At 34.3% G+C, this 12,652-nt stretch overlaps 1 protein-coding gene across 1 annotated transcript; it reads left to right on the forward strand.

The window, feature by feature from the left end:
- The first annotated feature begins 723 nt into the window (after window positions 1-723).
- LOC135607162 (uncharacterized) lies at window positions 724-12,568 on the forward strand. The gene is made up of 15 exons (XM_065098748.1): window positions 724-1,040; window positions 2,289-2,416; window positions 2,601-2,733; window positions 4,287-4,443; window positions 4,538-4,616; window positions 4,786-4,826; window positions 4,952-5,068; window positions 5,170-5,250; window positions 7,411-7,473; window positions 7,606-7,660; window positions 9,583-9,657; window positions 11,456-11,503; window positions 11,687-11,722; window positions 11,817-11,890; window positions 12,279-12,568. The coding sequence occupies exons 1-15, from the start codon at window positions 878-880 to the stop codon at window positions 12,382-12,384; spliced, it is 1,356 nt and encodes a 451-aa protein (XP_064954820.1). The 5' UTR covers window positions 724-877; the 3' UTR covers window positions 12,385-12,568.
- The last annotated feature ends 84 nt before the right edge of the window (window positions 12,569-12,652 follow it).

Raw genomic sequence — 12,652 nt, forward strand, 5'->3', positions numbered from 1 at the left:
AACCAACGATCTGATGATAGAATCGAGATTAATTACCATTATTAAAGTTGTCAAGTTTCATATACTGGTTATGTTGCAATGTGTGCTATCATCAATTTTAGTTGTTCTTAGAGGGATTAGGAGTGGATTAGAATGCAATCATTAAGGGTATTTATTGTTCATGGACAACTGGTGCAATCATTGCTCCAATCAAAAGGATGTGATCAACATTGTAGTTTGCTAGTCTCAAAGATGGTTCGCTTGATAGATTCTATTTATCTCAATTTAGGGAAAAAATTTCATGAACTTTTTATTTTATGCATGAAATTAATAATTAAACTAATTTTCATCGATTAGGTTAATGACTATTGGTAATCCAACATGTAAAAAACTGATTGAGATTAATTAGCCTAATCAAATGGTAATCCAACATAATGTTTAAAGATATATTATTGCATCGAACTTTATTAGGGTAAATAAGTAATTTGGAAACTACGCAAGGGTGTACATGTAAAAAACATTAACAGAAGCAAGACAATACGAAGGCTGCGTTTCTTACGACTCCGTGATCCAAACACCGCTTTTGACGTTCACCTCCCTTCGAAACGTGGCTCCCGTGAGCTCGCTGAAAGATTGGGTAACGGTTCTATTAAAGCTACCGAGAGTTTTGATACACGCACCAGTGGGGAGCGTGCGGGTCACGTGTTGAGTCAGATGGGGCATCGACGTCTCCCGAGCTTCTTTAACCCCACCGCTTCTTATGTTGCCGACGGTCGCCGCCCCGGGCGATGATGCTTCTTGAGAGACTCAGAATCGCCGCCTCCGCCAATCTGGTCGTCGAAGCGTGATTTGGGCGAGGGAAGGCTTCTTGTTGCTGAGGCGTCGATCGTTCGTGGCAATGGCTTCGTCCGCCGAGGGTTTAGTGCCGATCACTAGGGCCTTTTTGGCTCGATATTACGATACGTGCCCTCTGCCCCCGCTTTCAGAAGACGTATCGCGGCTCACCGCGGAGCTCCGGGAGTTGTCGGACGGGCTCGCGAGGGAATCCGCCCTTACTTCTGGTGATTTCCCTGGCTTTTTCGTCGCGATGTTGTCTTTTTCTTGTTTTCGTAGGGACTTTGAGTTCGATATGTAATTTTCATGGGGAAGTTTTGATTTATAGTTGTAATTGGGTCAGACTGCATTCCTGAGTCTTTTCTTGCAGCTACTTTTGTTTGTTGATAGTGAATTAGGTTGTAAACTATCCTTTTAATGGACAGCACGTAAATTTCTCAGAATATTGTTGTACTTCCTGACATGATTAAGCTTTTGAAGGCAATGGTCCATTGATGACAAATACTATGCCATTCTCATTTGGGAGTAGCATTTGTCATTATGATACCAAAGTAGTTGCTCTCATCGCGCTTGAGATGAGTAAGAACTCCAGAATATGGCATCATTCACACATATTCTGTATCATTTAAGTTCCATTTCGTGAATCTGATTGCTTTGAAATGTTGGACATCCATTCTACGAATATGATATTCAATGGAAAGACTGAAAAATAAACCAGCGCAACCACATTTCCTTTGGAATCTCAATCTTAAGTATGAATCAAGAGTAGTGCATCATGTTGTTTCTGAAATATTGAGAAAATTTAGGTTTACAGAATGCGATATTTTAGTCTATATCTGGAAATTATTTTGTTCTGAGATGTACTTGTGTTTGTTTGAAATTTTGTGAAACATTGTAGTCTATGTGGATTTAGAAACTCGCTTTTTATTTGAAGTGGACTGTTTCTTTTTCGAAGTGTAATATGAAAGTTTTCCTCAGAACTTAGGACATATGTGGACATGTCCATTCATTTTACTTAAAACCCTAGATCTTGGTTACTCTATCGTAGGTTATGGACTTGCAGTCACTCATTAGTGCTTGAACATTCAGAAACCTTTATGCTAGACTAGACCCTTTGGTGTGAACTTTTGCTCGATTTAGGTGATGTGTAAATTTTGAGATTGTTTGACCACACTTGTTGGATATCATTGAGACTAAGTGAGACCATGAATCAGTAGGCTTCCTCGAATGGTTAAGAAAAAAAAATTTGGGAGAGCCCTTAACTTGACAAGGTGCTTGAATTTAAGTTATTTGGAAGTACTGAATTATAGTGGTTCTCTGTGATTTATTTGTTGTACAATTTAGATTTTCTTCTTAAGTTTTCAGCGCAGATCCTTATAGAGTGTGAATTCACATCTGCAAGGGAACCATAATTTTGAAAGTTTGAACAGTGAGCTTTTTCTGTATATCACTGAATTTTCTGTTACATTTTGAAGGTGAGGAGCTCTTGGTACATGAAGTAGACCATCAGCCTGCCCATAAAATTGATGAGAACTTGTGGAAGAACAGGGAGAATATTGAAGAAATTTTGTTATTGCTCGAGGAATCTCATCGACCAAGATTGGTAAAAATAAAATCCATTTTTCATTGTTTCAATTTATTCTTCTAGGAAGTAAACTGGATTTACTCACTGTTTCAATTTCTGTAGCCTATTGTTTATGATCCATTTATTTTGGTGGCTATCAGTAAATCTTTCTGCTTCTTAAGACTATTTAGCATCAATGTTGGGTAAACCTCCACATATGCAGCTTCAAGAGAAAGCCATCCCTGAACATGTAGATATAGCTGCTACACTTGGAGAACTTGAAGTTAAGCTTAGGAGTACTCTGAAGACACTGGAGGCATTTCAGCAAACTAATGCTGATAATGTATTTAATACAGGTTGGCATACTGATAATCTTGCTTACTTTTTGGATAGTTATTACAATTTCCTAATACTTAGTTACAAACAATGAAGTCAATGAATGGTAAACAAGTAAAATTATAAGCTGGTTTTCAAATTAGATTGTCTAATTGAATTTTTCTGTATATTAGCTACATATGGAAAGTTAAAAAAAACTCATACAATTTTAGGAAAACACCATGGATGATTTGTCAATATTATACTACCATCCATGAACCTAACTCCAACGTTCAGTTTATTAATGATGAGGCATCTTCTAAATTTTCTCAAGTTTCACTAAGGGTTTTGGGAAAGATAAAATGAAAGATATGCTATGGGAAATTTTGTCCAGGTTGAAGCCACATAATAAGCATATGGACACTACCTCATTCAGTAGATAACCTGGGAATTTAATATGTTATAGAAGATTAATGAAATACTAGTAAAAAATTCTTTAATTGCACATTGTTCATCCTCCATTGGTTAAATGAGTTGCTTGGCTCTCACTTTTAATTAATTTAATTGTTTCACGGAACATTGATACTTAAGGAACAACTTTCGTCTCATGTTTGTTATATTTTTATATTTTTGTTTTTATATTATAACTTAAACTCAAATTTGGAGCATTTATGAATTGTCTTTCATTCTTTTGGTTACAGCTTTAAGCTTTAGTTCTAGTGAGAATGATGTGTTCTGAATGAGTAAATCATGGTTCTAAACTTATAATAGTATCAGATGATTGGATAGTGTTAAATAATAGATATTCAACCAATAAGCTTTTGTGTTCTTCCTATTATTACAAGCATATTCGATGGAATTATTGAAGTCCATTTTACCTCTTTATCATTTAATCCTCTAACTAATTCCTTAATTCGTTTGCTATATGTATCTGTTTCTCTCACTTTACTTTCTTATGCATCGTTTCCTTTTCTATCCTTGTTTATGTGCTTGGAGATCGTTCTAACAGCAGACTTGCCCTTAATTTTTAATTCTATTTTTTATTGTTTCACACTGATGTTTACCTTATTAATATACTATTGTCTAGTTATTACATCAACACCAAGAATCTTGATTATTCAACCATTCTATCACACTCTTTCTCCACTATAAAGTTGTTCATGATGTGAACATCAGGATTTTATTTTATTTTTCCTCCTGTTGTTGTCCTATGTGACTTATTTGCAAACGGTTGCTTGTTAATGGTTCACTTTAGTAAGCTTGTTCCGTCATCTCCAACTTATCATGCATTGTATTTTACTTCGTTGCATCCCTCTCTTGTGCACTGAGAAAAAAAATTCCTTTTTTCTAGTAATTTGTGTTTTGAACATCATTTGGCTACTAGTTAAACTTGCAACCTCGTCCCATTTGTCTGAATGATCTTTGGCATCTGCAACACTTCTTAGAAACTGATTCATTTCATCTGTTCATGTGAACAATGATTTATGATATAATTCAGTTGCATTGTTGGCCAGTATAGTCTTCTTGGCTAATGAGTTCACTGCTAAGATTCTGTCTTGGTAATTAATTAGGGGGTCTGTAAATATATTTGCAGTGATGACTTATATGCCACAAGATTTTCGTGGTTCTCTCATCAGACAGCAAAGAGAACGCTCAGAGAGGAACAGGCAAGCTGAGGTTGATGCTTTAGTTAACTCTGGTGGAAGCATACATGATCGATATGCTTTATTGTGGCAGCAGCAAATGGAGAGGTGGTGATTTTTTATTTATTTGCCATCATAAATAAGTAAAATCATTGCAGATGATGTTTTCTCTACAAAAAAAAATAATTATTTTATCCTCCAGGAGGAGACAACTAGCTCAGCTTGGTTCTGCATCAGGGGTGTACAAGACACTTGTGAAGTACTTGGTTGGGGTCCCACAGGTTCATTTTAAACTGTATAAAGAATAACTTTTTACTTTATTCTCCTTCTCGATAAATTGTTTTTTTTTTACTTGATGTCCTATGTATGATTGCTGCATGATATTCTTAACCATAATTTTTTTATTTTCTCTTGTTAACCAAATTAACTTGAGTATCCACTTTATCTCAGGTTTTATTAGATTTCATATGCCAAATAAATGATGATCAAGGGTAATCCTTTTATATCCTTTTCTTGGACTGTTCACTTATCAGTTTTTATTTTCATTTAACTATTCTGTTGCATAACTAATGTACATATAATCATATATTTGATTTCAATTTTCATGTTACTTTAGGCCGATGGAGGAACAAAGACAACGTTATGGGCCTTCTCTATACAGTCTCACAAAGATGGTGCTCAATATTAGACTGTTTCTTTTACTTACATGGGGGCGTTTTGAGGAGAAGAAAATGTAAATATGATGTGCTTTATTTGGTTTTGATCCTGTAGCAAAATTTCTTTCTTCTTGTATCACGTTTGATTTTCAGATACCATTTTGTTTATGTTGAGCAGACAAATGGATCAAATTTCTCTTATGCAGCATGCTGTCGATCTATACACACATGAATTTGAGAAATTCATCAAATTTATCAGGTACTTTCCGTTACCACAATTTTCTTATGTCTATGGCAACTTCCCCTAATTTGCTATAGTTTTCCTTTTTAAGAAGTTGCTTAATGCACATGCACAAGGCTGTTAATATTGATTTTTTTTACATTGTCCCTTTAAGTTTTCTTGATATGTAGGAAAGTTTTCTTGAAAAGAACTAAATTTGCATGTAATTTAGTTCTTATGCATTGGTATCAATTATGTTTGAACTGGTTCATATACAGTTAGTTTGAATCCATTACAACTAACAACTATGTAGATCTTCCAGAATGTGCTGCAGCTTCTTTGGTAATGTGCTGCATGTAAATTTTCACAATCTTAGATTATATTCTTATTTCTCCATAACTTCCAAGAGAACAGTAATATAACTTCAGGATGAAATGAAAAAAATACAGATTAGAGCTTATTTGTTGCTATATCTTCTGATTTAGTCAGCACTTCTAAAGTTGACAACTCTGCTTAGTTTTGTTGTATATTGTTGTCTCTATTGAAGAACATGACATGCTTTTTGCTAAAAACATTCGGCTTTTCATTGATTTTTTTTTTTTTTTTGTGACACCAGAATTTAGAGCTTCAGTTATGAAATTGTTACCAATTGCACCTGTGGACTAGCTGTTGATTTTAATGAGCTTTACAAAATAACAGTGTTGCCTTCTTCTAGCAGTTTGCATCCTTTTTATTGATGTGATTTAACAGATTAGCTGTAATATATATGAATTTGAATGGTTAATTGTCACACCCCCAAATCAAGGAACGTGACAGTCCATCAAATGACCATGGGCTAAACAAGTTTTAAGTCCGATCATATTTTTATTTTGAAACCAATCTAACTCATCATCACCCAAATGTAAATTTACACACATTATAATCATAATAATGATAAATACTATATTTAAATATTGACATGGTACAGAATGATCTAACTCTCTTATTTTTTAGTCATATAATTTTTTTACATCAATGCTTTCAAGTGTCCTTTAATGTAAAATTCTTTCTAAAACACGTGAGACATCAATACACACCTCTAACTGAGTAAGCGGACATGCTCCGCTTTAAATACTTTTAAGATAATTTACAACACATCAATAAAAGTATATATATATATATATATATATATATATATATATATATATATAACTTTAAACACATTAACATAATTAACAACGCATCAATAAGAATAATATATTTATTTTTTAATAAAAATAAATCAATATGCATAAGATGAATAATGTGCTTGTATTCAAATGTTAATGTAACTTCTTTTTTTTCATCTTTTATATATATATATATATATATATATATATATATATATATATATATACTCATCTTGATTGTACATACTAAACTCAAGAAAATCAAATATCATCCTGTGGATAACATCTTTTGTGGATTTAAACACCATCCTGTGTCGGATCATCAGTTTATCACCCAAGGGTACCTTTCTCACATGATGATAGTATGTTATAAAGAAAATCTGATAACATATTTTCTCTGTAATTCTTCCTGCAAGCCTACTATCAAGTAACACTTATACCACCTCGTTGCTTCCGCCTTAGTGGACTTAAACGCCATCCCTTCATTGGTTTGACCTTCGTGTTCTGAAGGTTTACCACCCTTAGAATTCACAATGAGATATAAGCCTTTGTAGTTGAATCAACAATTAATCTGCCTGATAATTAACATTCAAGCTTGGAATGTTAATTATCATTGTGGATTCCAAGGGTCATAAGCCTTCAGACCGACAAAGTGATAACATTTTGAATCCACTAAGTCAGAAGCAATGAGATAGTATAAGTAGTGCTCGTAGTAGCCTTATAGGAGGAATTATGGAGAAAATATGTTATCAAATGATTTTTTTTCTTTTAATAACATACTATCATCCTGTATCATCTTGTGAGAAATATACCCTTGAGTTGTAAACGTGTGATCCGTAGGACTATGAGTTCTGGTTTCAAAAAGAAAAAAGGTTAGACTTGAACTTGTTTAGCTTATGGTCATTCGGTGGACCGTCACATTCCTTGATTTGGGAGCATGGCATTAATTATGCTTTTATGTTTGTTAAATGTTCATCTGTTTTATCGGCATGAGATCTTTCTGATGATTAATCTGCCTGATAATTAACATTCAAGCTTCATGTTTCTACAGTAAGGTGTATGCAAATTCCCCATTTTTTATAAGGGCAGAGGATGCAGGAGCCACTGAATCAAGGCATTTTCTTCCTCATTTTATATCATGCTTGCATTTTCCCCCATCATTGAATGTTTTTCTTAAGTTTTCATAAACATGAACAGAATGAATGATAGAGATTCAGTTTCTAAAGGTTGTTCATTATTTTATCAGGAAAAGTTATGATGACTATAAAGAAACCATCATTCCTCCAGGAAAGACACATGAGGTATATATACCTTGCCACTAATATTGTCTTATGCGGATTGTACCTAAGCATCTCTGTTTCTTTTTTTTAATGATAATTTGATGCTACAACTAATATTAAGGGTGTATTTAGTTTGTTTGGCTTAGTTATCCACTTATCCTCTTATATGAGACAATCTGAACTGTTTGGTGTTTTTTATCACTTAAAAAGATCTGAACTGCATTTGATATTGTTGGTTCAGATTCTTGATCTAAATAAAAAGAAAGAGTTGATTGACATATGATTGTCATGGCTGTTGTCAGCTACCATTGCCAAGAACCACTAATCAGTGAAAACAAAAAAGGAACAAAATCGAAGAATATTTTGTGGGAAATATCACACAGATCAAAATCTAGTATCAACCACTCCTTTCACTAAAAATGAAAAATAATAAAAAGAAGTCTTAAGTGGATTTAACTTTTAAGAAAGGTGAATGGGTGTAACTTGTGCTAAGACGACGTAGCGGAAGTACCGAGTTGAAGGGAGAGAAGGCATAGCGATTGGAGATGTCAGAAGTACCACTATTGCATCAGCTTGGAGTTCAGAGATGGGGGTGTTTCTTGTCACTTTCATTTATTATCCTCTTCGGCCACCGACCTGATGTCAAGTGTCAACAATTTGCCCCTTTCCTTGTGCCAAAGCATGCTTGCTCTGGCACCTGTTTGGTCAAGGGATGAGAGAGAGAGAGAGAGAGAGAGAGAGAGAGAGAGAAATGGGCAGCGATGTAGGAGAGGAGTTAGAGAGGGAGGGGGGAGGCAGTGAGACAGTTGTGGGAGTAGTAGGGTGTCCTACTCGGGGCTCAAGGTAAGCAACTGGGGACAACTAAAAGGGTTTCATGGTCTGAATCATTGCTAATAGATCCAACATTAAATAGTATGAATCACATACAGTTTAGTTTGGTTTCTGTGGTTTTATTGCATAAAAAACTGAAACCGAATGAAAATTTTCAGTTTCTTAATCACAGAGCAGAAGCTCTATTAATCTACCTTGCTTCTAATTTGCAAAGAGACACCCTTGTTGCTGCTTTCAGCAATATCCTTAGATGTTGTAAGCTCCTGAACCATTAATTGTTTGGTGATTAAATTAAATTGTTCAGTAATTAGAGTCTAGCAGTAAGACTCTTGAAACTTAAGTTATATTAATTAAACTAGTATTTAATTCAAGTTTTGCTGACATCTGTTTTCAAAGTTGGTGTGCAATGGTGCGTATAAAATTGAGTACGTTGTCTGTTATTGGTGCAGATGCAGTATGGTGGGAGTATAACTATTCTTCTATAAGAATTTGTTTAGTTGCAAAACTGAATAATACTAATAATTGTTTTTCAGAATTGTATGAAAAGTTAACCTTGTCTGAATTTCTTTCTTCAGAAAACAAAAATAGAACTTCTCCTAAACATCATTCCTAAGCCTATTTGAGCTATCTTTTGAACAAGAAAGATTTTTTTTTGCATTCCAAACTCTAGAAGATGAAAAGGAAAAACATTTTCATTTTCTACAATTTGGACAACATATTCCTTTTCCATGGAAAAAGAATTAAGTGGAGAACAGTTATCCCTCATTTTCGTTGCAGTTGAATGGGCTCTAAAGGATTTCAGAAGTGTGGATTCTTAGTTTCTTTGTGAATATTGGTTTCATGATTCTTATTGCATTATCTTTTTTTTTCACCAAGCCAGGCTTTCTTTTAGATACCGTAGTTAACCAATAAAGCTTCTTCTTTGAGTATGGTATGGCTGTGATGTGTGGATATTTCATGCTGGCATCCTTAAATTGTGATCTAGAAAAAAAAATGACTGTCTTATGTTGCAATATGGCAACTATCTAAATTTCCTGACATCTTTATTATGAGAAAGTTAAGTTTTAAATTCCATTTCAAGTTGCAAGAATCTGGTGTTGCTTATTTTGCAGATCACATTAACAGTTGAATCTATAAATTCATATATTGCTTGGGATTTCTCACTCATCCAAGGGACCCTCAGCCACGTAAGTTCAGAAATTCCATTACTGAATTTTTAAAATATTTTTTGCCACATTTATTTTTTTCTCAGAAATTACTGGTCAGAAAAAAGATTTAAATGGTTGATTGCCAAAGCAGAGAGTTTATTATCTTACATTGAACTTCCATAGTATGTTGTATGTTGATTATCTTAGACTCTTAGTTGAGCAGATATTTGAAAAATCATAAGATATGATGGTTGAACATAATTTGAGACCGTTCTGCATCTGGCTACAAACTATTTTATCTTCTTGTGTAAGCTTAAGGTCAAGGAGCCTTAAGATTCTTATAATATAAAGTTGTTGATGGTTGATCTAACATGGAATTTGATATTTTAAATATGACATCAAGATATTGAAATCCTTTTGGACCACAAAAAGAGTTTGAGATATCCTCTGCTTATGTGTCAACACATGCTCTGATTAACTGTTTAGCATAAATTAAATGCTTTGATATTGCTTATGGGTTGGATGCCAGAAATCTTGAATTTGGATTACATTCTTTCAGCGACTGGAAACTCTGGACATATCTTAAACATTGGGATTTGGTGATGTTGTTGGCTTCCGCTGTTTTTGCCATTTTGTCTCATATTTACTTAATGCATAGGAAGTTTACCTATGAGATGTATTATCTTTTGTCCTATTTATTTATAAGTAGAGCATGTAATCATAAGGATGCAGGCCGCTCAATTTAAAGTCATACTTCCCATTAGATTGGTTCAGCAGAGGGACCAACCCAGTAATCTGGCTCTGAATATAAATTGTATGTGTTTTGTCATATTAAGAAAATTTTAAATTCCAGTCTGGCTAACAACAATTTTCAGTTAAGAGTTTATTTTTATTCCTGGAGTTAGTTTAACTTTTACCCATTTAGTTAGAAAGATTAGGCTATTACATGGGATAGGTGAGTTGAATATACTTTCCATGAGGTACTCACATAAGTAAGGATTGTCTTAGAAATTAAATTTTTTTGGTCAATTTCAATTTCTGTGCAAGCCTCAATTTAATCATACTTTAGGATCTTAGACATCTCTCTGAATGTCATCAGACTAATTTCATATGCTGGGGATAGTGTATTTTGGCAAGTTGGTTACATTCTGCATGACCGCTCCTTTCTTGATGACCATTCATTATGTGTGTTTCCTTTCAAATCATTTTTCATGTTTTACTAATGTACACAGACCATCTCCAGCACTGACAAGAAATTTTCTGTATATGTGCATAGCATTATGTTATTAATTGTCATCAGTTTTATGTGGCTCACAGAGCCTCTTGCTATTTACTGGAGGGACATCCCAGTTGGCACATGTTTGGACTAAAAAACTGCAGAGAGAATTTTTGAAATGAAGATAAATTCTTACCGAAGCCTTCTTATTGAGGTTTTCCTGAGTTCTGTGTGACGACTTAACCCTATCTGGAGCCGGAAAACTTTACAAGTTGGAACAAGACATATGTATACTTCTATCCCAGTACAGACTTTTTTCTTGCAATGTGGAAAAATATGCTAATAGCATCAAGATTTGCAATATATAATAATTCCTATCAAAAACTTTGATTGGCTAAGATGTTTCTTCTCTTTATACTGGCTAAATGCATAGATGTTATCCAAACTGGATTTGACAAGTCAACTAATTACCTAACTAAATAGACAGATACAAGACTGGTTAAACTTTTGCAAAGATTTTTGCTTAAATTGGAACACTTTCAGTTCTTTATACATAGTTCCTGTTGCAAAGATAATATCATATTGGAGGTTTCTTAAGCAATGGCTTATTTGCATGGACAGGACATTGGATTTCACGTGGAGTATGTTAACCCTTCTGGTGATGTTACGGTAAAGACTGCTTTATTTCATGAAAATGATTGAACTTCAAGACAAGTTTTGCATGATCCACTTTATTCTCAGTATCACTGTTTTTTTGCTAAAAAACAGTCTTGCAACAGAATAGATTTGTGTTCATTTTATGTTTTCATGTATTTCTTGTTTTAAGCATCTGATGACAGTTCCATTCTGCAGCTAATTTTACCATACCGGAGATATGTGTCTGACCAAGTGAGTTAATGCTGTTGTCTGTCTGTTTGTTAGTAGATAACTCTGATTTGTTTGACTTCATAATCTCAAGTATACGCGTTCAATTTGTTTGTAGGGAAATTTCTGCACAATCCTGGCTGGATCGTACAAACTTAAATGGGACAATTCTTATTCAACATTTTCCAAAAAGTAAGAACTTTCTGCAACCTGACTTTGTAGATTATTATTCAACTTGATGGCTTTTATGCTTTGTTTCTGGGTTTTCTTTTTTAATTTGTGGGAGTTTTTTCTTTTGGTAGTATACAGTATACACTGTATCTTAAAAAAGATTTCTGACAAAGGTACTCAATGTCTTTCAACAACATAGATATGTTGAAATGATGACTGATATCAATACTAAATGTGCTAACCACTGGATAAAATAGATCTATGCAACTCTTAAAAAGCAAGTTGTCTCTGCTTGACACCATATATAGCGAGGTTAAGCCAGGGCCCAATGACTTGGTAACCTGGAATTTGATTTGGTTCTTCCAGTGTAGCTTCAAATTGTCTCAGCTGCTTTGAAATATGTTTACAGAGCTTGCGGTACAAGGTCGATGCCGTACCTCCGGTTGTCGATACACCACAACCTATCGATGAACCCTAATCGAGAGACCTTACCGGCTAGGTATATGCCCTTGTGACATACTAATAACAATTCTTTTGCATCATCTCTTTGTATTTAGGGTCTGGATCAGACTCCTCCAATCACCGACCTCAGGGTCTATTTGTTCTTGCTTTACCCATGTCAGACAAATAGCTAGTCTTTGTGATTGTAATGTACACAGCACATGCATTTGAAACATTATATTTGCCTACTGTTGAATCTGTTCTGGCATGCATGCTTTGGCTGAAACCACCGCTATTTGGCACACAGGCTTTTAATCTGATACTTGTGATCTTGTTCACTCT

Source organism: Musa acuminata, chromosome BXJ2-3, assembly GCF_036884655.1.
Source record: "Musa acuminata AAA Group cultivar baxijiao chromosome BXJ2-3, Cavendish_Baxijiao_AAA, whole genome shotgun sequence".
In the NCBI taxonomy this organism is placed as follows: domain Eukaryota; kingdom Viridiplantae; phylum Streptophyta; class Magnoliopsida; order Zingiberales; family Musaceae; genus Musa; species Musa acuminata.

Bases quoted from the DNA above. Each gene is read 5' to 3' on its own strand.
- LOC135607162 (XM_065098748.1), top strand. From the start codon at position 878: ATGGCTTCGTCCGCCGAGGGTTTAGTGCCGATCACTAGGGCCTTTTTG. The intron at 1,041-2,288 runs GTGATTTCCCTG...TACATTTTGAAG, and splicing joins GGAATCCGCCCTTACTTCTG to GTGAGGAGCTCTTGGTACAT. The intron at 11,891-12,278 runs GTAAGAACTTTC...ATATGTTTACAG, and splicing joins TATTCAACATTTTCCAAAAA to AGCTTGCGGTACAAGGTCGA.